This window comes from Kogia breviceps, chromosome 14 (genome assembly GCF_026419965.1).
Source record: "Kogia breviceps isolate mKogBre1 chromosome 14, mKogBre1 haplotype 1, whole genome shotgun sequence".
Taxonomy (NCBI): Eukaryota; Metazoa; Chordata; class Mammalia; order Artiodactyla; family Physeteridae; genus Kogia; species Kogia breviceps.
Window position 1 is genome coordinate 69,565,448 of NC_081323.1, and position 22,603 is coordinate 69,588,050.

Consider the following 22,603-nt stretch of genomic DNA (forward strand, 5'->3'; position numbering starts at 1 on the left):
GATAACAGCTACCATTGGTTGAGCACCAACTGGGCAGGCACAATACTCAGCATTCTGCATATGGTACCTTGTGAGCCACAAGGCTTGCAACATCACAACTGTAAAGTACATGCTAGTTCCTGTTAGTGGATGAGGAAACCGAGCCTTGTAGCTACCCAAACACACAACAAGAAAGTAGCAGGGCCAAGACTTAAACCCAGGGCTGACCCCATGGCCTTTTCCCACTACACTCTGAGCCCCTTTTTATCCCTTTGAACCTGCTTCACTGTCTCTAAAATTGGGCTAAAACAGAGTTGTGAGGATTAAGCAAGATACCTTACCACCTGGCACATCGCATGTGCTGGCTGAGTTTTTTCTCTTCCCCACACCCACCTATGTCCACAGAGGAGGTTCATTTAGGTGAAGCCTTTCCAGTAGCCCTCTTCAAACCGAAGTAACCAGCCTTTGGTGCTCTGCAGCTGTGCCCACTGTTGGGCACATGCCTGCCCTCTGCCACTGGCACTTACAAATGAATTTTCCAGGGATGGTGCGATCCATCTGGGTCCCCAGTGCAAGGGAAAGGACAGCACTGAAGAATCACCTATTAAATGTGGAATGATGGCATTGGAGAATGGCTAACCCAGAGGTGGGTGGAAGGATGTAAGAAAGGAAGGGTAGATAGATGGGTGGAAGGCAGGAAAGAAAGATCGAAATGAACTGGATGGATGGAAGCCTTGATGGATAGATAGGTGGAAAGACAGAATAACGGGTGAATAGATGAATGGACGAATGGACAAAAAAATAGTTTAAAATTGGTGGAAGGATGGATGAATAGACAAAGAGATGGATGGAAGAATAGGCGGGATAATGAATAGATGAGAGAGAGGAAGGAGGGAGGGCAGGAGGAAAGAAGGCAAGAGGCAGGCTGAACAGACGGGACCACGTGGGAGAGGACATGGATGGGTAGGTGGGTGGAGAAAGAAACACCGTTTCTTGGGGTTCCAGGCCGTCTATGCGAGCAGGACCCGGACCAGCACGCAGGACCTTCGCGCCTTTTCCCCACTAGCATCGTGGCCCATTTCACCCATCGACCGGCCTCAGTTTCCCCTCTGGGAGAGCGTGCGTGTCCCCGCCTTACAGACGACGGTTGCGGCGGAGGGCGTAGTGGGTGCAGCCGGGACGCAGGAAACCGGCGCGGGGCGGGCTCGGGGCGGTCCCAGGAGCCCAGGCCGGCCCCGCCCCGAGGAGGGGGCAGCCCCGTAGCGCCGGGCTCTGCGCGGAGACTGACTGACGCGGGGTTGCAGCCGGGATCACGCAGCGCCGCGGGAGCCGGGCCGGGTGAGCGCAGCCAGGGCGTGAGGCTGGGGACGCGGGGGGGTGGGGGGGGGGGGTGGGCGCACGCGGCAGCAGGGCGGACCCGCCCCCGAGCTGCCAGGCGGCCGCTCTCCGCTTGGGGGTCCGCTCCTGCCGCCCCATCGAGGCGGGCGCCCGCGCGCCCGGGGTGGGGGGTGGTCCCTGACCATCTTCCACCGATTCCTTTCACCCAACCCCGCTTTGGGTCCCCAGCGACCTGGGTCCAGAGCCAGCCATTCACTGAGACTCCATCAGAGTTCGCAAATGTTCTCCGAGCCTCAGTTTCCCTCCCCGGATGATGGGAACAGTAGCCCCCGCTGCACAGGACCGCCAGGAGGATTAAATGGGGCAGTGCCTTGGGGGTCAGCCGGGTGCTTGGCCCTAGGCTCCCTCATGCAGAACAGACCTGAGTGGTTTCATTCACTCAGCGGCTGTTTACTGACGGCCTGCTTTGTGCCAGGCAGAGGACTGGGTGCCATGCACCCTATAGTGACCCAAACCTTCTTGGAGTGTGCATGCCAGTGGTCTGTGAGGACTCTGCCATCTGTGGCAGTTATGGGGGTTCATTTGACAGACGTGGATACTGAGGTGCAGTGAGGTTATAAGGACCTTGTCCAAGGGCACACCCAGCAAATGGGACCTGAGGCAGGGTCCCAGCCTTTGTTTCTGGAAGCAGCCCCATAGGATAGAAAGACAGTTCTGATGCCACAAACGCTTCCCCAGGACAGAGTCCCCTGGGCCTGGGTAGAGGAGGGCGCCACTCTGTGGTTGTATACCCCCTCCCAGTGGAGGAATTAGACCCATCCCCTGTGACGACTGACATCTGGGGTGTCTCCCCTCCCTGTTACACCCATGAGTGTCAGTGCTTGTATGGGGCATGACTATATCCCTCACTCAGACTTCGGGGAGCAGGGCAGTGACAGAGGAGACTAGAAGATGCTGTACAGCTGTCCCCGTCCCTGCCCCGTGACCACCACCACCAACACCTGTGGGGCTCATCACTCAGTCATTCGGTCACCCAGTGGCGCCTGTTCTTTTTTTTACAGCCACCGTGTGCCACACGGGGCAGAGTTCACCTCTCTCTGTATCCACGGGGCCTGGCGCACAGCAGGCTGACAGTACACGGTTGCTGCTGTTATTAATGATGATAATGGTGATCCGGCCTCCGGGCCAGCCTGATCCTCAGGTGGAGCAGGAGGTGGGGGGCTGGGGGTGAGACGATGGTAACCGTGACTGACAGCCTGGCTCGCTTTAAGTCTAGAGTGAGGAGGACGAGATCCGCAGTGCTGGCCCCCCGAGACCCACAGACCTGATCCTGAAGCCCACAGGGGGCTTGGTAGGCCTTGTGGTGCCAGCCGTCTGCACTGCTGGGGGACCTGGGAGAACCAGAGGCAGCGGTTGCCAGGGCAGAGGTGGTGGAGCACTTGTGCAAGTTTCCAAGGCCCTTTGGATCCCATGGGGATTCCTCCCTTCTCTCCTTCTCCAGGAGGCCCTCCCCATTTCCCCATCAGAAAGCAGTCACCCCCGAGTCAGGTGGGGTTCCCCTTGGCACGAGTTGATCTGTCTCCCTCTGTACTACATGGGAACCGCGATTTTAAGGAACTGGTAGAGAAGTCAGGAATTCTTGCTGTCAATCTCAGCCGTGCGGTGTGACTTTGGGCCTCGGTCTCCTGAGCTGTGAAACCCAAGGCCTGGCTGCTTTGTCTCTGACTCTCTTTGAGGAAGGCAGCAGCCACCTTGGAAATTCTCAAGATTCTGAAAGGGACAGGTCTGGGAACTCAGAGAGTCTCTAATTACTACCAGGAGGTCTCCTAAGCCCCCAGGGGTCTGATAATCCTCATGAGTTGAGACAACTCTAGAACATACGTTCTTTTGTTTTTTCCTACAGGTGGACAGATCCCAGGTCCACATGGCTCAGTAGAAGATGAAGCCCAACCCGGCAGGCTCCTCCCCAGAGGCCTGCAAAGCTGCGGGGCAGGGCGAGCAGAGCTGCCCTGTCTGCCAGGCCTGGGGTGGGGTCTCAAGCCTGGGGTCTGAGTCAGGGCCTGGGCCGGGGCCTGGTGCTGTGTCCAGACCTGGGCCAGGGTCTGGTGTGGTTCTAGAACCTGGACCAGGGCCTGCTGCTGTGTCCAGACCTGGGCCGGGGCCTGGTGCTGTGTCAGGACCTGGACCTGGGCCTGGTACTGTTCCAGCGCCTGGGTCGAGTCCTGGTACTGTTCTGGGGCCTGGGTTGGGGCCTGGTACTGTTCCGGGGCCTGGGCTGGGGCCTGGTGTGGTTCTAGAACCTGGATCAAGGCCTGGTGCTGCTTCAGGAGCGGGGCCAGGGACTGGAGCAGTGTCAGGGCCTGGGAAGGAGCCTAGTGCTGTTCTGGGACCCAGACAAGGGTCTGGCGCAGTGTTGGGGCCTGGACCAGGGCCTGGGGCTTCTTCAGGAGCTGGGCCAGGGACTGGAGCAGCAGTGTCAGAGCCTGGGAAGGAGCCTAGTGCTGTTCTGGGACCCAGACAAGGGTCTGGTGCAGTGTTGGGGCCTGGACCAGGGCCTGGGGCTTCTTCAGGAGCTGGGCCAGGGACTGGAGCAGTGTCAGAGCCTGGGAAGGAGCCTAGTGCTGTTCTGGGGCCCAGACAAGGGTCTGGCGCAGTGTTGGGGCCTGGACCAGGGCCTGGGGCTTCTTCAGGAGCTGGGCCAGGGACTGGAGCAGTGTCAGAGCCTGGGAAGGAGCCTAGTGCTGTTCTGGGGCCCAGACAAGGGTCTGGCGCAGTGTTGGGGCCTGGACCAGGGCCTGGGGCTTCTTCAGGAGCTGGGCCAGGGACTGGAGCAGTGACAGAGCCTGGGAAGGAGCCTAGTGCTGTTCTGGGACCCAGACAAGGGTCTGGCGCAGTGTTGGGGCCTGGACCAGGGCCTGGGGCTTCTTCAGGAGCTGGGCCAGGGACTGGAGCAGCAGTGTCAGAGCCTGGGAAGGAGCCTAGTGCTGTTCTGGGGCCCAGACAAGGGTCTGGCGCAGTGTTGGGGCCTGGACCAGGGCCTAGTGCTGCTTCAGCACCTGGACCAGCTCTGGGGCCTGGGCCAGGAGCTGGGTCAGTACCTGGTTCAGGAGCTGCACCTTTATCTGGGTCAGGGGTAGGGCCTGGGCCCAGACGGGAATCAGGGGCTGGGCAGAAACCCAGTGAGCCAGTGACAGCCCCAGTGCCAGTACTGCAGCAGAAGACTCAGGCCACACCTGTGCAGACCTCTAAGCAGAAGGTTCTGGTGACTGGAGGAGGAGGCTACCTGGGCTTTACCCTGGGTTCCAGCCTGGCCAAGAGCGGCACTTCTGTCATCCTGCTCGACCTCCGCAGACCCCAGTGGGTGCTGTGCCCGGGAACCGAGTTCATCCAGGTGCAGTGATGGCGGGGGCAGGCTGGTGGTGGAGGTCAGGGGATGGGGTCTGATGTGTAACCAGTGCCTGGCGTTGAGAGCACAGGCTTCGGAGTCAGACTGTTTAAGCTCCAACTCCAGCTCCCAGCTGGGCAGCCTTGGCCACAGGGTCTCGCACCTCTGAGCCTCACGTCTTCATCCACAGAAAGGGGACACTAACAATATCTGCTTCGCAAGGGTCTCGTGGGGAGTTGAGAAGACAGTGCATGTAAAACACTGAGCACAGCCTCTGTGACTTAGCTCCATAAATGGATCATCTAGTAAATCCTGCCCCAAAGCCTGTCTGGGCCCTGCAGGTGCTGTGGGCCTGGGTGGGGTGAGGGGCCCGGCCCCGGGACCTGGCACAGCTGTTACCTCTGATTGTCTTGGACCCAGACCTCCTACCTCCGTGTATTCCTTCTCTGTTTCAGGCTGATGTCCGCGATGCAGAAGCCCTGCACCGCGCCTTCGAAGGGGTGGACTGTGTCTTCCACATGGCCTCCTGCGGAATGTCCGGTGCCGAGCAGGTGAGTGTCTCACATGCAAGGCTTGGGTCCTGGCTCTGCCTGCCCGCTTCATGCCTGGCATTCATCGTGCTCTTCACCTACTCCAGGGAGGATTTGGGCTACACCCATGGGACCAAATGCCAGTTCTGCCATTTTCTGCCTGTGTGGCTAGGAAAGTTAACCTCTCTGAGCCTCTGTTTCCTCACCTGTAGAGTGAGGACACTACTAGTACTTATGTCACGACCTCCCCAGAGAGCAGTATAAGAGTATCTACCAAAGCATGCAATACCCTTTGACTCAGAAACTACACTGAGTTATGTATTTGTAGCATTGTTTTTAATAACAAAACAGGAAATAACTGAAATGCCCATCCGTTGGAGATTATTTAAATAAATTGTGATATAGCTAAACGATGAAATTCTAGGCAGCCATTCAAAAGAATGAGATAACTCGATAGGTACTGATAACAGAACAATTTCCAAGGTACGAAAACAGTGTTTGACACTGATTTTTGTTTTAAAAAAAGCTATATACTCACACATTGTGTGTGCGCTGATATTAATGTGTCGATTATCTCTAGAAACACAGAGACTGGTAACAGTCTGGGGAGGGAAAAGGGAGACTTGGAATCAGGAGTGGGAGGGAAATTTCCTCTTCATTGCATTCTTGTTTTTCTGTTTGAGTTATTTTTAACCTTGTGATTGTATTACCTATTGAAAACAACCACAACAAGAATAAATATAGTTTGAAAATCAATAGGGAACCCACCTCCCATGTGGTTGTAGGGATTCAATGAGATGTAAAGGCCTCGCCCCATCCCTGGCGCACAAGCAGCTCTCCCTGTAGCCCAGTTGTTTTTATTTTTCAAAGCCTAGCCCTCTCACTTGGGTAGGGACAGTATTACTTGTCCGTCTTACGGATAAGGAAGCTGAGACTTCTAGAGCCAGGAAACAATCCAACACATCTGAGGCTCTTTTCTGTGTCAAGCCCTGTACCCTGTCCTCTCATGGGGCTTTTTAAATCCTGCTGACCACCCAAGGGGGTCTTTCCTCACTTCATAGATGAAGGAGCTGATGGCCAGAGGAGGGGTAGAACCTCCCCTGTGGTCCAGGCATATGGTGGCAGGAAGGGGCACTAGAGCCCAGGGGCCCTGCCCTGCCCATGGGCCCCTCGGGATCCCTGCCTCTGAGCTGCAGCCCCCCGCCCTGCTACCCAAGCCCAGCCTCACGGCCTCAGCTACAAGGCATGAGACAGCACCCCGACTCTCCCACCTCCGTCTTGTCTTTTAGCTGCAAAAAGAGCAGATTGAGTCTATAAATGTTGGAGGCACCAAACTAGTGATTGATGGTAGGCGCTCAGAGCAGAGTGTGACCTGCTGTGTGTTTGTTCTTCTCTCCCCACCCCTGCACAGGCCCGGCTCTGGGGGGACAGGGCAGGGGGACAAAGGTGGGAGCCTCCCCCCGACCCCCACCCTCCCCAGTAGAGGGCCTGTGGGCAGCACATTCTTTCTGTTCTGCAGGCCTGCCCAGGCCCCGGCATGGGCTCAGCGTGGCCTCAGTGTGTCTGGGGACACGGGGAGTGGAGTTTGCACAGAGGGGTTAGGGGTTGGGAGCAAGAAAAGTTGCTGAAGCACCAAATTAGAAAACTCACATCTGGGCTCTCTGGGCATGTCCTGCCTTGTCCTGCATCCCGTTTTTCTCTCTGATTCTAGAGTGTGTTTTCCCTATGTCCCCACTGAGTGAGACTTTCTTCTGACCTGTCCCTGGCAAGGTAGCTAAGGGGCCGCAGCCACACTGAGAAGGAAGAATGAGCCAGCCCGGCCCCCAAGGGCCCAGGGAGCGGGGACTTGACCCCTCCCCAAGTTAAGGGAAGGAGGCTCTTCCGCCCCGAGCCAGGATGTGTGCAGGAGGCTGGGTGGAGGATTCACCACAGAGGTCCCCATGGGTTCCTCCTCAGCCAGCTCCCTGCTCACATCAGCTGTGTGTGTGTGTGTGTGTGTGTGTTGCCGTGTGACCTGTCGCTGTAGTTTGTGTCCACCGGCGGGTTCCAAGGCTTGTCTACACCAGCACCGTCAATGTCGCATTCGGCGGGAAGCCCATAGAACAGGGCGATGAGGACTCTGTGCCATATTTCCCACTGGAGAAGGTACCTGGCTTCCAGGAGAGGTGGGCGGGGCCAATGGACTTGGAACCCACAGTCCAAAGGGTAGGGATGGGCGGAGCCAGCATCAATTTCACAACTCAGGGTGAGACCCAGGAAGAAAGGGTCCCCGAAACGGCGTGGCACAAAAGCCTTCTCCTGTTTTGGCTGGTCGTGCCAGTAGGAGCTTTGAAATCACATAGACCTGGCCTTGAACCAGCAAAGCCACTTTCTACTGTGGAACCCTGAGCAAACCACTTCACTTGGAGGCTCTCCTTCTTCATCTGGGTGTGATAGCACCACCCTATGGGGGCGTGGAGACCCGGAAATGAGTTGATGTATGTGAAAATGCCCCGTGAGCACTAAAGGACTCCATGTGAACAATCCATCAACTCACGCCCAGCGTTCACATCCCAGAGCAGGCATTGTGGTTTGCGGGAGCCTCCCTGAATCAGCGAGCCCCTGGTCATTTTTACTGCTCTGAACTCTCTCCTCTGTTCCTGTGGCTCCCACCCAGAGGGAGAGGAGGGGGAGTGGGGCTCAGGGCCTGGCCATTTCCCAGTGGGGGGGTCCCAGAAGTGAACCCCCATGTGGTCTGAAGCAGAGGTACAGCCCTGGGGCCGGGAGGGCTGGGTGGGCCGGGCGGGTGTGGCCAGCAGTGTCTCTGACCCCCGTTCGGTGGCTCTGTGCTCCCTGTCCTCTGATAGCACATGGACCACTACTCCCGAACTAAAGCCATTGCCGACCAGTTGATCCTCATGGCCAACGGGACGCCTCTCCCAGGTGAGTACTGGGGGGCCCTGCTCACAGCCAACGTGCAAACCCACTGCTCCCTCCCTGGAGCACATGTGCGATTCTAGCTTTTAGCTGGTATGTTCCCCGCTTCCTTCCGAAGAACACTTCCCCAGGGCCTTGGACATTCATCATCCAACAAATTCTGAGCACCCAGGGATACAGCCTGGAAAACGTCAGGCCCAATCTCTGCCCTCACATTGCTCATGGCCTGGTGGGGAGACACTTGAGCTAGTCCATGTCTAGCTCTCTTTTCTGCCACATAGGAGGGGATCCAGTTTTGGGGACCCTCTTTATAAAAGTACAAACTTATGAATATGCATGAAGTATAGCGCTTTGGAAGGGCTGTGCAAGTGAGGGGCCCTTCAGTAACTGCCAGAAAACTTGGCCTTGGCTGCCTTACTGGATTGCCTCTTTTTACTGTATTGTGATAGAGAAACAATAGTAGATTAAGGACAGGTGGCAGCATGGCACAGTGGCTAAGCACCCACGTACTGGCATCAGACTGAACTGAGTTCAAATCCAAGCTCCACCGCCTCTCAGCTATGTGATCTTGGGCAATGCACTTACCCTCTCCCAGCCTCAGATTCCTCACCTATGAAAAAATGGATAGTGGAATTTACCTCAAAGAGCTTGAGTGAGAATAAAATAATGATGGGCACTGTTAAAAAAAAAAAAAAACCAACATGGACATTTTGTGTTTATTGAGTGCTTACTACATGCCAAGCCCTATTTTCCATGCTGATTTTACCTGCAAAAGTCTCAATAACTCTTCATAGCATCCATATGAGGTAAGAACCTTAGCTACCCCTTGCTTTCCAAACTCAGGAGTCAAATATCAATAGATTCAGAAAGATTCCTGCTATCTAAATTATCATTATTTGCTTTCTGAAATTCAGAAACTAAAAAGAAACAGAAAACCTGGTTTCCCTCATTGTCTAAACTCAGGAGCCAAGTGGATTCGGAGAGCGAATGTTGTTTGAAATTATAATCCCCAATTTTACAGGAGAGAAAACTGAGGCTAAGAGGTTAACTGACTTAGCTCAAGGTCACATAGCTCTTAGGTGGCAGAGGTGGGATTTGAAAACCCCCTCTCCCCCTAGGGGAGTCTAAAACCAGAGCCTGGGGCTTAACCATTGTGATCCACTGTAGCTATGGCTGAGTAAGTCTCTGAGCATGAACTCTTTTCCCTAAAAGCCTCCCCACCTCACCCTCTTACCCTGGGCCTGTCAAGCCTCAACCCCTTATCCCAGTGGGAACATCCATCTGTGTTTCCCAGGAGTTTGACCCTCTGCAGTTGAATTCTCTTCTCTACCAGGGCCTCCCCTGGCTGTACCAGCAGCCTACAAGCCAGACACCTAATCCTCTGGCTGAGAATTATTTATACAAGCATCCCCAGCTTTCCATGGTCAGGAGAGTCATGGATACCCTGGGCGCAGTCCCTCTGTGACGTGGCACCCAGTGCCCCGCTGGCCAGTGTCAGCTGTAGCCCAACCAACCTCCCCCCCACCATGCCCAGGTGACCCAGAGTTTAAAATTAGCTGCAGGCTGTTTACAGAAAAGCTCACCTGATACCTGCCTTGCAGGAGTCCAGCCACGATCGCCCTGGGTGATTTCCAGTCCCTACTACCCAAGCTGGTCCCTGAGACTCTGCCTCTAACCTGGCATGGGGCGCGCTGGTCCCTGTAGCAGAGTCCTGAGGCGCGCAGACCCCAGCTCCATGCGAATGCGTTGTGTCCTCCTGTCTCTGGGTGTATTAGTGTCCTGGGGCCACTGGCACAAATTGCCACAAACCTGGTGGCTTAAAACAGCAGAAATTTCTTCTCTCGCAGTTCCCACAGTTCACAGTCAGATGTCTGAAATCAAAGTGTCATTGGGGCTGCGTTCCCTCCAAAAGTGCGAGGGGAGAATCTTTCCTTGACTCTTCCGGCTTCTGGTGGCGCCAGAAGCTTGGGGTCCTTCTTTGGTGTGTGGCTGCGTCGCTCCAGTCTCCTCCTCTGCCTTCACATGGCCTCTTCTCTTCTCCATCTGCCTCTTCTCTGTGAGTTTCTTATAAGGATACCTGACACTGGATTTGGAGCTCGCCCAGATAATCCAGGATCATCTCATTTTTAGGTCCTTAATTACATCCTCAAAGACCCCTTTTCCAGATAAAGTAGCATCCACAGGTTCCAGGACACCGACATATCTTTTGGGGGGCCACTGTTCAACCCAATACACTGGGCCTCATTGTAAAGTGAGGGTTTTGGAGGGGGAGCAGTCAGGGTGTTTGGCTATGACCCGGAGACACTGACCCTGGCTAATTTATGGAGAAAATGGAATTTATACTGGGATAGCTTCTGGAAAATATATTCCAGAAAAATGACCACCAGGGCTTAGAAAGGACAGGGTCAGGGCAGTTCCAGGGACCTGGGAGACAGGAGCTGGTGATCAGTCTCTCAGTGTGAACCCACTCCTATGATTTTTCGATCCCGTGTCAGTGTTGCACAGAGTCACATTCCTGGGTGAGAACATGGCATTGGCCCAGCCTGGGTCCCGTGGCTGCCATCTCAGGGAAGAGAGGTGCATCTAGACTGACAGTCCCTGCTAGACCTGGTGCAAAGGGGAAGGGGCCACCCAAGGAAGGTGGGCTTCCGGTCCCAGAGGATGGCATACACTAGGCTCCCCAAACTGGAGGCACAGCCACTTGGGAAACCTGAGCCTTGGAGGAGTGGAACATCTTCCAGGAGGCTCCATCTCAGTTAAGGAGTTGGGGTTGGGGATCAAATAATTTACAAATAGTAATTTTTAAAAATTTTAATCTTAAACACAGATGAATTATGAGAATAAATTGAAAAATCTGTAGGTTTTCTTAAGACTTAAAAGGATTATGTTTGGAGCAGCCCTTCAGGCTGTACCCCCAGACTTCCCCTGGGGAGACATGCTCCCACTCCCACCAGTGGGGGCCCCTCAGCAGAGAATTTGGGAAGCCCTGGACCAGGCTTTGTCTTGGTCTGGGGACTCTGCTGGCACAGAGCAGTGAGAGTTAGGGAAACAGGCCCCCAGCTCTCATGCTGATGGCTCTAGTCTTTTCATTTCTCCATTGGTTGTCTGGAAAGTATAACTGCTACCACCAGTTACAAAGCACCCATTTTCCAGGTGAGGAGACCCAGGTGAGAGAGCTGAGGGCCTATTTGTTAGTACTGTGTCACCAGAGGTATTAGTGGAAAGTGCCTGGACTTTGGTCCCCATCTCAGCTCCACGAGGCTGAGCTCTGTGCCCTTAGGCAAATCACATCCCTTCTCTGAGCCTTGGTTCTTTTATCCATAAAACAGGAATAATAACAGCTCCCACCTCATAGGGTTGCTTTGAGGGAAAAAATTCCAGGCTTACCAGAGCACCAGGCACATAGTAGGACCTCTCTGAGAGCCATCATGATCCTTATCTAACTGATGACCAGAAAAAGGAAAGAACTATAGCTGTTGGCATGAGGACGTGTGGGTCTGTGCGCATCTGTACAATGGACACAGTAGGACTCTGGGAGTCCAAGGAGATCATGTCTGTCAAGTGCTGGTTAGACTCTCACGGGCCATGCAGATACCTGCATCTAGGTCTTGCCTCTGTTACTGGCCTGAGAGCACTGTGAGGGCAGGTACCATTTCTTGGTCATCCTTGGATTCTTCACAGCATCCATCCCAGGGCCCAGTGCTGAGGGGGGTGGAGGTGGGGGATGGTTCTGAACAGTGTTTGTTGAATGACTGACTGATCGACTGAGAGAATAATTAATTGAATGAGGAAACCCCAAGGCCCTGCCTTCCCCACTAACCTTTCCGGGTAAGAACCAGGAGATGCGGACAGCCTTTCTGTCCCTTTCCCTGCTCATCCGCCCCTCCCCAGGTCCCTGACTACCCTCCCCTGTGTTGTAGGAGGAGGCGCTCTGCGGACATGTGTGCTCCGGCCCCCAGGGATCTACGGCCCCGAAGAGCAGAGGCACCTGCCCCGCGTGGCGGTATGTTGTCCCAGCCCCAGGTCGGAGGCACAGGAGGAGCCTGGCTGATATGTGTGTGAATGGGGACCCACGGTCACCGTGTCAGTCTTAGGGCAGTGTCCCGAGCGGGGGACCCTCAGTTCTGGGAGAAGTCCTGCCCCCATTAGGCCCACCAGGAACAGAGCTCTCAGGGTGTATCAGCCAGGCCTGGGTACCGGTAGAGGAGACATGGAGCTATGACCCCAAAGAAGCAGAGGAAACTGTTGCCCTGCTCAGACGTGAGCTCCCTGAGGGCCAGATGGCTCATCTCATGCTGCCAGTACCAGGCTTTTCACGCAGAAAACCTGTCTTCAGAGAAGGCAGGTTGCCAGGGATATAGCTACAAGGGGCTCTAGATCCTGTCCTCAAATTTCTCACAGCCTAGTCAGGGAGACAGACTCCATAGTCACAGATTCAGGGTGGTAAGGGCTGTGTAGAGGTGAGAGGGAGACGATGGGAGCACAGCAGAGAGGGCCTGGCAGGGGAGGTCCAGGAGGGCTTCCTGGAGGAAGTGATGGCTGTGCTGTTTGGATACAGAAGGAGATAACCAAGGAAATGGGTTGGTAGAGAGAAAGTGGTCCAAAGAGAGGAAACAGCTTGGGCACAAAGCTGGAAATGAAAAACTGTTCCAGGTTTGGGGACAGGTCAGTGAACAAAACAGATGATTCCCGCCCCTGTGGGGTTTATATTCTTACAGGAGGAGAGAGAGAGAATAAACATGATATAATACAAGGAATGTTTGAAGGTGCCAGGGACTATGGAGAAAGAGGAAAAGTGGAGTGGGGTTGGGGGAAGCTGTGGGTGCCAGCAGTCGGGGAGCCTCTTCAAGCAGGGATATTGAGCAACTTGAGGAGGTGACCAGGTGCATCACACAGCTATCTGGAGAAAGAGCCTTCCAGACAGAGGGAACTGCTAGTCCAAAGCCCTGAGGTGGGGACCTGCTGGCACGTTCCAGGCCGAGTAGCTCGTGCAGACTGAGCAAGAGGGTCTGTGGGAGACATGTCAGAGAGTGGCTGGGGCCACAGCGAAAGGGCCTCCTCTGCCACCTGACCTGGTGGGATGGGTGCCCGGAAGTTTCTGAGCAGAAGAGACACGATCTGACTTAGGATTCAAAAGGATCCCGCAGGGCTTCCCTGGTGGCGAGTGGTTGAGGGTCCGCCTGCCAATTCAGGGGACGCGGGTTCGTGCCCCGGTCCAGGAAGATCCCACATGCCGCGGAGCGGCTGGGCCCGTGAGCCATGGCCGCTGAGCCTGCGCATCCGGAGCCTGTGCTCCGCAATGGGAGGGGCCACAGCAGTGAGAGGCCCGCGTACCACACACACACAAGGACGACTGGGCAGGAACAAACAGGCTGCTCAGGGCCAACAGTCCGACGTTAAAGCATAACAGGGGGCTTCCCTGGTGGCGCAGTGGTTGAGAGTCCGCCTGCTGATGCAGGGGACACGGGTTCGTGCCCCAGTCCGGGAAGATCCCACATGCCGCGGAGTGGCTGGGCCCGTGAGCCATGGCCGCTGAGCCTGCGCGTCCGGAGCCTGTGCTCCGCAATGGGAGGGGCCACAGCAGTGAGAGGCCCGTGTACCAAAAAAAAAAAAAAAAACGGATCCTCCAGCTGCACAGAGAACAAGCGACAGCGGCTGGGGGTGGAAGCAGGGGACCAGTTAGGAGGCTGTTTCAGTGTCCAGGTGAGAGATGAGGGCGGAAGTCAGTCCTGTGAGGAGTGGCCGAATTCTGGACAGATTGTAATGGCAGAGACGACTGGGTTTGCAGACAGTTGGGTGTGGAGAGGGAGGGAGGGAGGGGACAGCCAAAGCTGGCTGCAGGCCTTAGGCCTGAGCCCTGGGTGCTGTGGGCTGAGGGTTGGGGGGCGGCCAAATGGGGATCAGGCACTTACAGGACAGGATAAGTCTGCCTTGTCTATCGGGCAGCCAAGTGGAGACTTCTGGAAGACGTGTGGGGCTGGGACAGAGGAGTCTGGCCTGGGAGCCTTCTGCATGTAGATGGAATTTAAAGCCACTCCAGGCTCGGTCTGTGTTTCTCACCCTCTCCCCCCCACCACCAGAGCCACATCAAGAAGAGACTGTTCATGTTCCGATTTGGGGACCGCAGGACGAGGATGAACTGGGTTCACGTGTGCAATCTGGTGCAGGCACACGTGCTAGCAGCCGAGGCCCTCACCGCCGCCAAGGGCTACGTGGCCGTGAGTCTCCTGCAGTGCTCCCCCGACCTTACTCCTCGGGCTGCAGGCGGGTCCCCCATCCCTCGGGGATTCCTGGCTCACACACGACATAGCTCCCCGATTCAAGCTGCCCGATGGGGTGGGCGGAGAGTGGCCTTTTAGAGCATCATTAGCTCCTTGAAATGACCCTGCGAGGTAGGTGTTGTTGAGCCTGGAATTACAGTCACCGAATGCTAAGCGTTTTCACCTGCACCTTTACCTTGGGCTGTTGCCCAAGGGGGAGATGCCATTATTATGCTCCCATTTCTCAGATGAAGAAACTGAGGTACAGAGAGGTTAAGTGACTCCACTGAGGTCATACAGCTAGTCAGTTGGCAGCCCCGGAACTCAAAGGGACTTGTTCAGGTCCGTCTCCAGGGCTGCTCAGGAGAAGTGGGGAGTTGGGGCAGCTGCTGGGAGCCATCGGAGAGGGTGGGGTCAGGCAGCAGGTATGTGCCTGACCGTCCCCCTCCCCGCGTGTTCCCCTCAGAGTGGGCAGGCGTACTACATCAATGACGGGGAAAGCGTCAACCTCTTCGAGTGGATGGCCCCACTGGTAGGTGCCCGGACACCGCCCCCATCCCAAGTGCGAATTCAGGGATCCCCATGTCTTCTTTCCCTGTCACCTTTTCCAAAAAAGTAGGAGGATTTCACATTAAAGACCAGCTCTGGCAACAGTGTCCACTGGGCAACACTGGAACTGGCTGGAGCTGGGTGGTGGCTGCCCCTTTGGGGGGCTGTGAGCTCCCCCAGTTTGCCATAGTCCCTCCCAGCCCACTTCCTGATTTATGTCGATGTCCTGCCCTGTGGGAATTTGCTTGTGGCCCCCGTACTATGGGTGAGGCCCTGAAAGAGGTAAGTAGAAGGTAGGCAAAGCACAAAGGGAGGTGTTGGCCCTCGGGCCCCTATGCTGCAGCCCCTCTGAGAGTCCTGGCCTCCTCTCCCAGCAGCCTACAGACTCCTGGAAGGGGTAGAGCAGAAACCCCGCGCTGGAGGATACATCCTGGAGGCATTCAGGCCCTTTGCATGTCAACTTTTAACAGCTTTATTGAGATATAATTTATAGACCATACAGTTCACCTATTGAAAGCATACAAGTCGATGGTTTTTCGTATGAGTTGTGCGACCATCAGCAAAACACATTTTAGAACATTTCGTCACCTTCCCAGAGAAGAACCTCCCCCATACCTTTTAGCGGTCACTTCTATTTACCTCTCACCCCACCCCACCCCTAGCCATAGACAACCACTAAGCTACTTCCTGCTTCTGTAGATTTGCCTGTTCTGGACATTTCCTATGAATGGAATGTGGGCTTTGTGTTAAGTGTCTTTCATTTAGCATGTTTTCAAGGTCCATCCATGTTGTGGATGTGTCATATAAGTACTTCATTCTTTTTTATTGCCCAAAAGATATTTCATTCAATCGCTGTGCCACATTTTGTTAACCCATTCATCAATTGATAGAAATTTGGGTTTTCCATTTTGGGGCTGTTATCAGTAATGCTGTATGAACATTAGTTGTGTGGACATATTTTCTCATTTCTGTTGGGTATATACCTAGGAGTGGAATTGCTGGATCATACAGTAACTCTATGTTTACCCTTTTGAGGTACTGCCAGACTGTTTTCCAAAATGGCTGCACTATTTTACATTCCCACCAGCAGTGTAAGAGGGTTCCAGTTTCTTCACATCCTGTCAACACTTGTTATTATCTGTCTTTTTGACCTGGAGAGTTTTCATACAAGACCTCAGTTCATCCTATGCCAGCCCACCTCTTCATGCTTCTCCCACCACCCTCCACATGTATGCTTTTTTTAAAAAAATTTAATACCAGCCCTCCAAGGATCTGTTCTCACCTCAAGCCATGTTTCCTTGCAGTTTGAGAAGCTGGGGTACAGCAAGCCCTGGATCCAGGTTCCTACTTCCTGGGTTTACCTGTCAGGTGAGGAAAGGAGTGTGTATGTGAAAACCCTCTATGTGCCAGATGTACATGCATTACCTCATTTTAAACCCAGAGCCAGGACCTGGCTGAGGCGAGTGGGGCACTGAGAGCACAAAATTTAAGGAAACCCTTACTCTCGGGAGTCAAATGCTCCAAGCCCCATCTGCACTTGCCCAGCCCTGAGAGCAAGTGCCTCCTTAAATTTTGCACTCGAGGCACCTCACTCCCCTCACCCTAGTCCTGGCCCGGTTTAACCCTATCCTACTTGCAAGGTGGGTGTGGTTAGGCCCATTGTAAAGATGAGGCAACTGAGGCTCTGAGAGGTTAGCAACCTGCCCATGGTGCCCCAGTGGGAAAGTGGGAGAGGCAGAATTCACACTGGGCTCGGCTGACCCCGAAGCCCACGCCCAGTCCTGCCGCCTGTGCTGGAATGCGCTATGCCAGGTGGAGGAGGGGGAGCCCTGGGGCTGCCCCATCCCCCAAGGTCGCCCTGGAGTTAAGGCTGCTTTTAGACATGTGAGGGTTCTGTTTGACCCTAGATTCTCCTCCTCACCCTGAAGGTCAGTCTCTGCTCTCACGCCCCACCTTCCCTATGCTGGCCTCCTTCCAGCTGGAATGAGCACAGGCTTCAGGCTTGGAGTGATCAGCCCGAGGGGGGCAGGTGGCCCTCAAGTCGCTGTGTTCCTGGAAAACCTCAGCTGGATCTCTTGCACTTTAAATGCATTGGGGGACTTCCCTGGTGGTCCGGTGGTTAACACTCTGCATTTCCAATGCAGAGGATGTGGGATCGATCCCTGGTTTGGGAACTAAGATCCCACGTGCTGCACAGAGCAGCCAAAAAAAAAAAAAAAAAACGGCATTGGGCTGCCTGCCATTTAAAGCAGGGGTTTGCACATTTTTGTCCCCCAGGGAGCTCACACAGGATGACTTCCCCTGCACAGCATCACCACCAAGATTGACACTCCTTGACCCCCAGCTGAGAAAAGTTCAACCGCAGGTTCTGGCAGTTTTGGAGGACTGTCTATAAATTCCCAGTGAGCTGACTGCAAACTCAGTGCTTCTTAACTTTGGCTGCATAGTAGAATCACCTGGGAGCTTTTAAAATGTAGGAATGCCTCAGCCACACCCCCAGACCAATGACCTCAGCATCCGCAGGAAGCAAGGGGGTGGGGGAAGACGGAACTTTTTAAAAAGTGGTCCCAAGTGCAGCCCAGGTTGAGTTGAACCACCGTTCCAACTTCTTTCTCCCTGACTCAAGAGAGCATATTGGGATAGAAGTGAGTGAGAGAGACATGATTGCAGAGATCACTTTGAATCTGCTCAGATTTATTTTAAAATGTCAGTCTTAATATTAATAACAACTTAACTTGTGACATATTTCACAGCCAAACAAGGCACCCCAGGGTGAGCGGAGAACTGATGATTTAAAGGAATCCAAGGACAGGAAAAGTTGGCTAAGTGAAGATTCCCCCGAGCAAAGCAAATAATGCCCCCAGCTGACTTGTCCCTGAGAACCTCCCTGCAGTTTGCCTCGAGCAGGCCGCCTGATCACTGGTCCCTCTCTCCCCACACAGCCACGGTGATGGAGTATTTGCACCTGGCCCTGAAGCCCATCTGCAGCCTCCCGCCAGTGCTCACCCGGAGTGAGGTAAGTGGGCTGCTGTGAGGGGAGCCCCTGTGCCCTGGTGCCCCTCACTTGCCTTCCTGCCCCTTCTCCACTGCCACAAACCCTCACCTTTTGACACTGTAGTAACCAGATGCTCGTCTGAGGTCTCAGAACCTCCCATGTGGGCTCAAATCTAGGGCCAGCTCCTGTATAACATTCCGACCTCTGAGCTTTTGCTGAGGCTGTGCTCTCTTGGTCTGAAGGGCAACAGCTCCAAGCCCATCCTTTATCACTGTCATTTCATTCATAAGCAGTTTGTCTTCCCAGCCAGACTGGAGGCTCCCAAAGGCAGGTTCCATGAAATTCACTTTTTGGAATATCACTACTCCCAATAACCATCAATACACACACACACACGCACAGACACACACACGCACAGACACACACACACACAGCCTGTTGATTCAAGGCTCACAGTTGCTACTCACTGAATAATAAGTATATATTAAGGTACCTACTGTGTTAAGAACACTGTTCTCAAATGATGATGCAGTTTTCTATTTGTATATACAGTTTAAAAGAGAGGGTGTTTTAATGCAGGTTGTAAACAGTAAAGCAACAAGTGGTGTTTGGTATTATTTGCAAATTTCTTCTAGTCCACTCTCTCATTTGATTGTCCCTGATGCTTTGTTAAGTTAGGAGGGGCAAAAAGATTATGATCTCATTTAATGGTGAGAAACTGAGCACTAGAGAAATAAGTGCTTTGTCCAAGCTCCCACCATTCTGGAATTGGCTTCACATTCCAAGCTCAGTGCTCTCCACCTCAGAGAATCGAGAATGGGCCACAGAAAGCAGTTCCCTATGGTCTCTCTTTTGAACCGTCTGGACTAGCAGAGGAAAGAATAATGAAAATAGGGACCATCTATAGAGTGTGAAATGCCAGGCACTGTGTTTATATCATTTAATCTTCACAACTACTATACACTGTGGATTCTGTTATTATCACCTCCATGTACAGAGAAGGAAATGAAACACCTAGCGGAGGGAGGGGGAGGGGGTGAAACAACCTGCTCATGACCATTCCCTTATGTAGCAGCATCGAGATTTGAACCCAGAGGAGACCTAAATGATTTCAAGCTTAACCACTAGCTTGTGAAATGTCAGGAATCGTAGTCACATAAAATAGCTGCCAAAGTGCTGCTGAGTTGTGGTCCGGTAGGGAGCTGGCTCCCCTCTCTCTCCACTCACAGGTGAGTGGAGAGAGAGGGGAGCCAGGTACCAATCCTGGATTCCTTGTTCAACTCGGGGGCAAAGGATCCCTAGTTAGCTGGGAAGTTTCTGGGCACTGTAGCTCGGGCGCCCTCTTCTGGTCAGTCTATGACACACCAACTAGCCCTCTAGTTTGACTTCATAGCCTTTTTTCATTCATTTGACATTTATTGAGCGCCTAATGTATGCCAGGCACTGTGCTGAGGAGTGGAGGCAAGACAGTCCTTGCTTTCTATTTGCACATACAGTTTAAAAGAGAGGATGTTTTAATGCAGATTGTAAACAGTAAAGCAACAAGTGGTGTTTGGTGTTATTTGCAAAATCCTTCCAGTCCACTCTCTCATTTGATTGTCCCTGATGCTTTGCTAAGTTAGGAAGGGCAAAAAGATTATGACCTCATTTAATGGTGAGCTCACAGTCCAAAGGGGAAGACAGCCCAGCAAGGGCTATACTGGGGGAAATAATGAGGAACTTCAGAGTACACAGAAGGGGCACCTAAGCCAATTCTGAGGAAGTTAGGGAGGCTTCCCAAAGGAGGTGACATCTAAGCCTGAGATCTGAGAACGCTGTGTCCCAGGACCCTGCCTATCTAGTTCACAGCTGTACCCGCCAAAGCCCTCAACTTACTAGCTGAGGCAAAAAAGGACAAGAACTGGCCTCTCTCCCTCTCTCCTCACACAAGCATCCAAGACCAGGGGCTTGACCCCAGGGGCTGTTTCAGGGCCACGGCAGAATCAAGCAGCTAGTGGACTCCTTCCCAGTGTCCAGCTGAGGAACAAAGGGCGAAGAAATGAGTCAGGTGGGAGGGTTTCTTCTCAATCCTAGCATAGCAGGGAAGGGCATGGGCTAGAGTTTGGCTCCTCTGTGTGACCCTGGTCAAGTCACTTAACCTCTCTGATCTTCAATTTTCAAAAGAGGAGATGGTGGTATTACCACTTCAGAAGATTAAATGAGATATGGCCTAGAAAGAATTTAGCCCATGACAGGCACAGAGTGCTTATTCAGTAATTGTTTTTATCAGCACTACCTTTGAAGCCTGTGGGACGCAGGCCATTTGGCATCAGGAAACGCAGCTTCAAACCCTGGAGAGAGTAATCATTTATGCATACTTGAATTCCTCTCTTAGGGAAGCTCAGTTAATCAGCCAGGGCGTGAAGTTTGTACCCTGGAGCCTGCCTGCCCAGACTCCATCTGGGGCTGTGGGCTGAAAAGTCAAGGATGTTTCCTGGAGACAGTTTTCCGGATAGCTGCATTCAGGCCACAGGCAGAATGTATCAAGGGCCTCCTGAGCCCCGGCATCGTGCTAGGGCCGGGGAAGGGGAGTGAAGAGGTGGGGCCTTTACTTTTGGGGGACTGAGGAGTTCAGTAGGGTGGGGAGATGCAGAAAATGTATCCTGGAGGCGGCCCCCTCGAGGTAAATGGAGGTGGAAGAGAGACAGGAAGTCCTCCCTGATGAGGGAGTCGCAGACGCAAGATCCAGCATAGAGGTCCTTTTAAATCCCTGTGCGACGGAAGGGAAATCCCTACCCTCTCTTATCCGAGTGAAACATGGTAGAGGTTGCTCCCCACGCCCACTAGTTCCGTCCCTCGGCTGCCCCGCCTCTCCCCGCAGGTGCGCAGCGTGGCCGTGACGCACACCTTCCAGATCGCTAAGGCCCGCGCTCAGCTTGGCTACGTGCCCGACAAGTTCAGCTTCGCGGACGCCGTGGAGCGATACGTGCAGTCGACGGGCACGGGAACCCGCGGCTCCACAGCGCGGACGCTCCTGCGGCTGCTGCTCGGGCTGCTGCTGCTCCTTGGCCTGCTCGTGCTGGCCCTGCACTTCCTAGGCCCGCGGCCGTTCGTCGTCTGACCATCGTCGCCGGCCTGTCCCTGCCCCTGCTTCGCCGTCAGGACTTGGACCAGACCCTGCTCCGCCCTCCGGACTTGGGCGCTCCCTTGAGTCCCGGGCTTGTCCCTGCCCCACCCTCTGGGCTTGGATCTGCCCAGCAGGTCTTCCGCTTGGATATTCCGGCGTTCTAACCCCGCCCCTGTCCCGCCCTCTGGGTTTTGACGTGCCCCTGCCCCGCCTCTTGAGCCCTGGCCACGCCCCTTCCCCTCCCTCCGGCCTTGGTCTGTCTCTGACTTGGCCGGGATGCCTACGAGAAGGTCCTATCTTCACAGCCTGCTCCGCCTTCCAGGCCTTCTCCCCGCCCCTGCCCAGGCCTGGCCCGCCCTCGCGTTCTCCTCTGCTCTGGTGCGCGTCGTTTCTGGCTCTAGCCGAACGCCTGAGCCCTCGCCTTGGTTTCTCCTTTGGTAACTAGACTTGCTCATCTCTCTTGGTCGGTCCCTCTCTTCTGTTTGTGAGTCAGCCTCAGCCCCATCCCCTCCCGTCTGGCTCCACTCCTAGGGGCCTAGCCGCAGCCGCTCGTGCAGGCTGGGCTGACGTTTGCAAGTTTTCGCTGGCTGCTGCTACCTCTCTAGGGACACGGACCCTCCTCGCTGCCCGAGCTTCTCTGTGCTTGTCTTGAGATCGTCTCGGGATCTTGGATTAGACCCCTTCTAGGAGCACTGAGTTTGATCAGCTGCTACGCGTATGTTTTGGGTTCGCTCACTAATGCAGGTCTGCCTGTGTGTTGATAGCCAGGGTTGGAAGGACACCTGAGACCCAGGCTTCTGTCCAGCCCAACTTGGCCTTTTTGGGTTTCCGGTGCATGAGTCTGGGGATGACCCAGTAAGCACAGACTTCAATACCAGAAGGGACATCAAAAAAGGAAAAAAAAAAATTTTTTTTAGGGTGGTCAAACTTCCAGTTAGTTACAAAGTAAATAAATTATGGCGGTGAAATGTACAGCCTGGTAACTATAGCTAATAATACAGTGTTGTATAAATGAAAGTTGCTGAGAGTAGATCTTAAGTTTTCATCACAAGAAAAATAATTGGAACTCTGTGTGGTGATGGAATTTAACTAAACATTGTGATCATTTCACAATATATACATATGGCAAATAATTATGTTGTACAGCTGAAACTAATGTAATGTTACATGTCAATTAAATCTAAAAAAAAAAACCCTTTAAAAAATTGGATCTCTCTAAAAAGTACCAATATAGTATAATGGGAATTATTAGAAATTAGTTGGTCATATTTTTTGTTTTACTATTGCTTCAATTTGTTAATGAGGGAGCCAGTAGTGATCACCATAATCTATAATGTTTAAACCACAAAATTTCTTAATCCAGCGCTGCTCTCCACAGAAACAGCGCCTCCCTATCATCTTGGTATCAATTGTGAATACCCAAATATTAGTGTGTAAATATGTCTGTGTATATATCATAATATGCACACGTGGAATTGGCTGATAAAACTATGGATCCTAGCAGAGAAGAAAACCATCACAAGCCTAAAGAAATCTGTGACGGGG

The 22,603-nt window shown here is 53.7% G+C and overlaps 1 protein-coding gene across 4 annotated transcripts in view; it reads left to right on the plus strand.

Moving 5' to 3' along the window:
- The first annotated feature begins 1,244 nt into the window (after positions 1 to 1,244).
- Positions 1,245 to 22,603, plus strand: part of SDR42E2 (short chain dehydrogenase/reductase family 42E, member 2) — a 32,127-nt gene continuing 10,768 nt past the window's right edge. The window contains exons 1-12 of one of the 4 annotated variants that reach the window (XM_067011778.1): positions 1,245 to 1,317; positions 3,221 to 4,708; positions 5,158 to 5,253; positions 6,522 to 6,579; positions 7,259 to 7,377; positions 8,079 to 8,154; positions 12,069 to 12,151; positions 14,229 to 14,366; positions 14,875 to 14,940; positions 16,262 to 16,325; positions 17,900 to 17,973; positions 20,813 to 22,056. In XM_067011778.1, coding sequence (XP_066867879.1) covers positions 3,257 to 4,708; positions 5,158 to 5,253; positions 6,522 to 6,579; positions 7,259 to 7,377; positions 8,079 to 8,154; positions 12,069 to 12,151; positions 14,229 to 14,366; positions 14,875 to 14,940; positions 16,262 to 16,325; positions 17,900 to 17,973; positions 20,813 to 21,052 — 2,466 coding nt within the window. In that variant the 5' untranslated portion in view covers positions 1,245 to 1,317; positions 3,221 to 3,256 and the 3' untranslated portion in view covers positions 21,053 to 22,056. Of the gene's footprint in view, positions 1,318 to 3,121; positions 4,709 to 5,157; positions 5,254 to 6,521; positions 6,580 to 7,258; positions 7,378 to 8,078; positions 8,155 to 12,068; positions 12,152 to 14,228; positions 14,367 to 14,874; positions 14,941 to 16,261; positions 16,326 to 17,899; positions 17,974 to 20,812; positions 22,057 to 22,603 lie in introns of those variants that run through there. The other 3 variants (XM_067011775.1, XM_067011777.1, XM_067011776.1) reach the window with 3 other exon arrangements.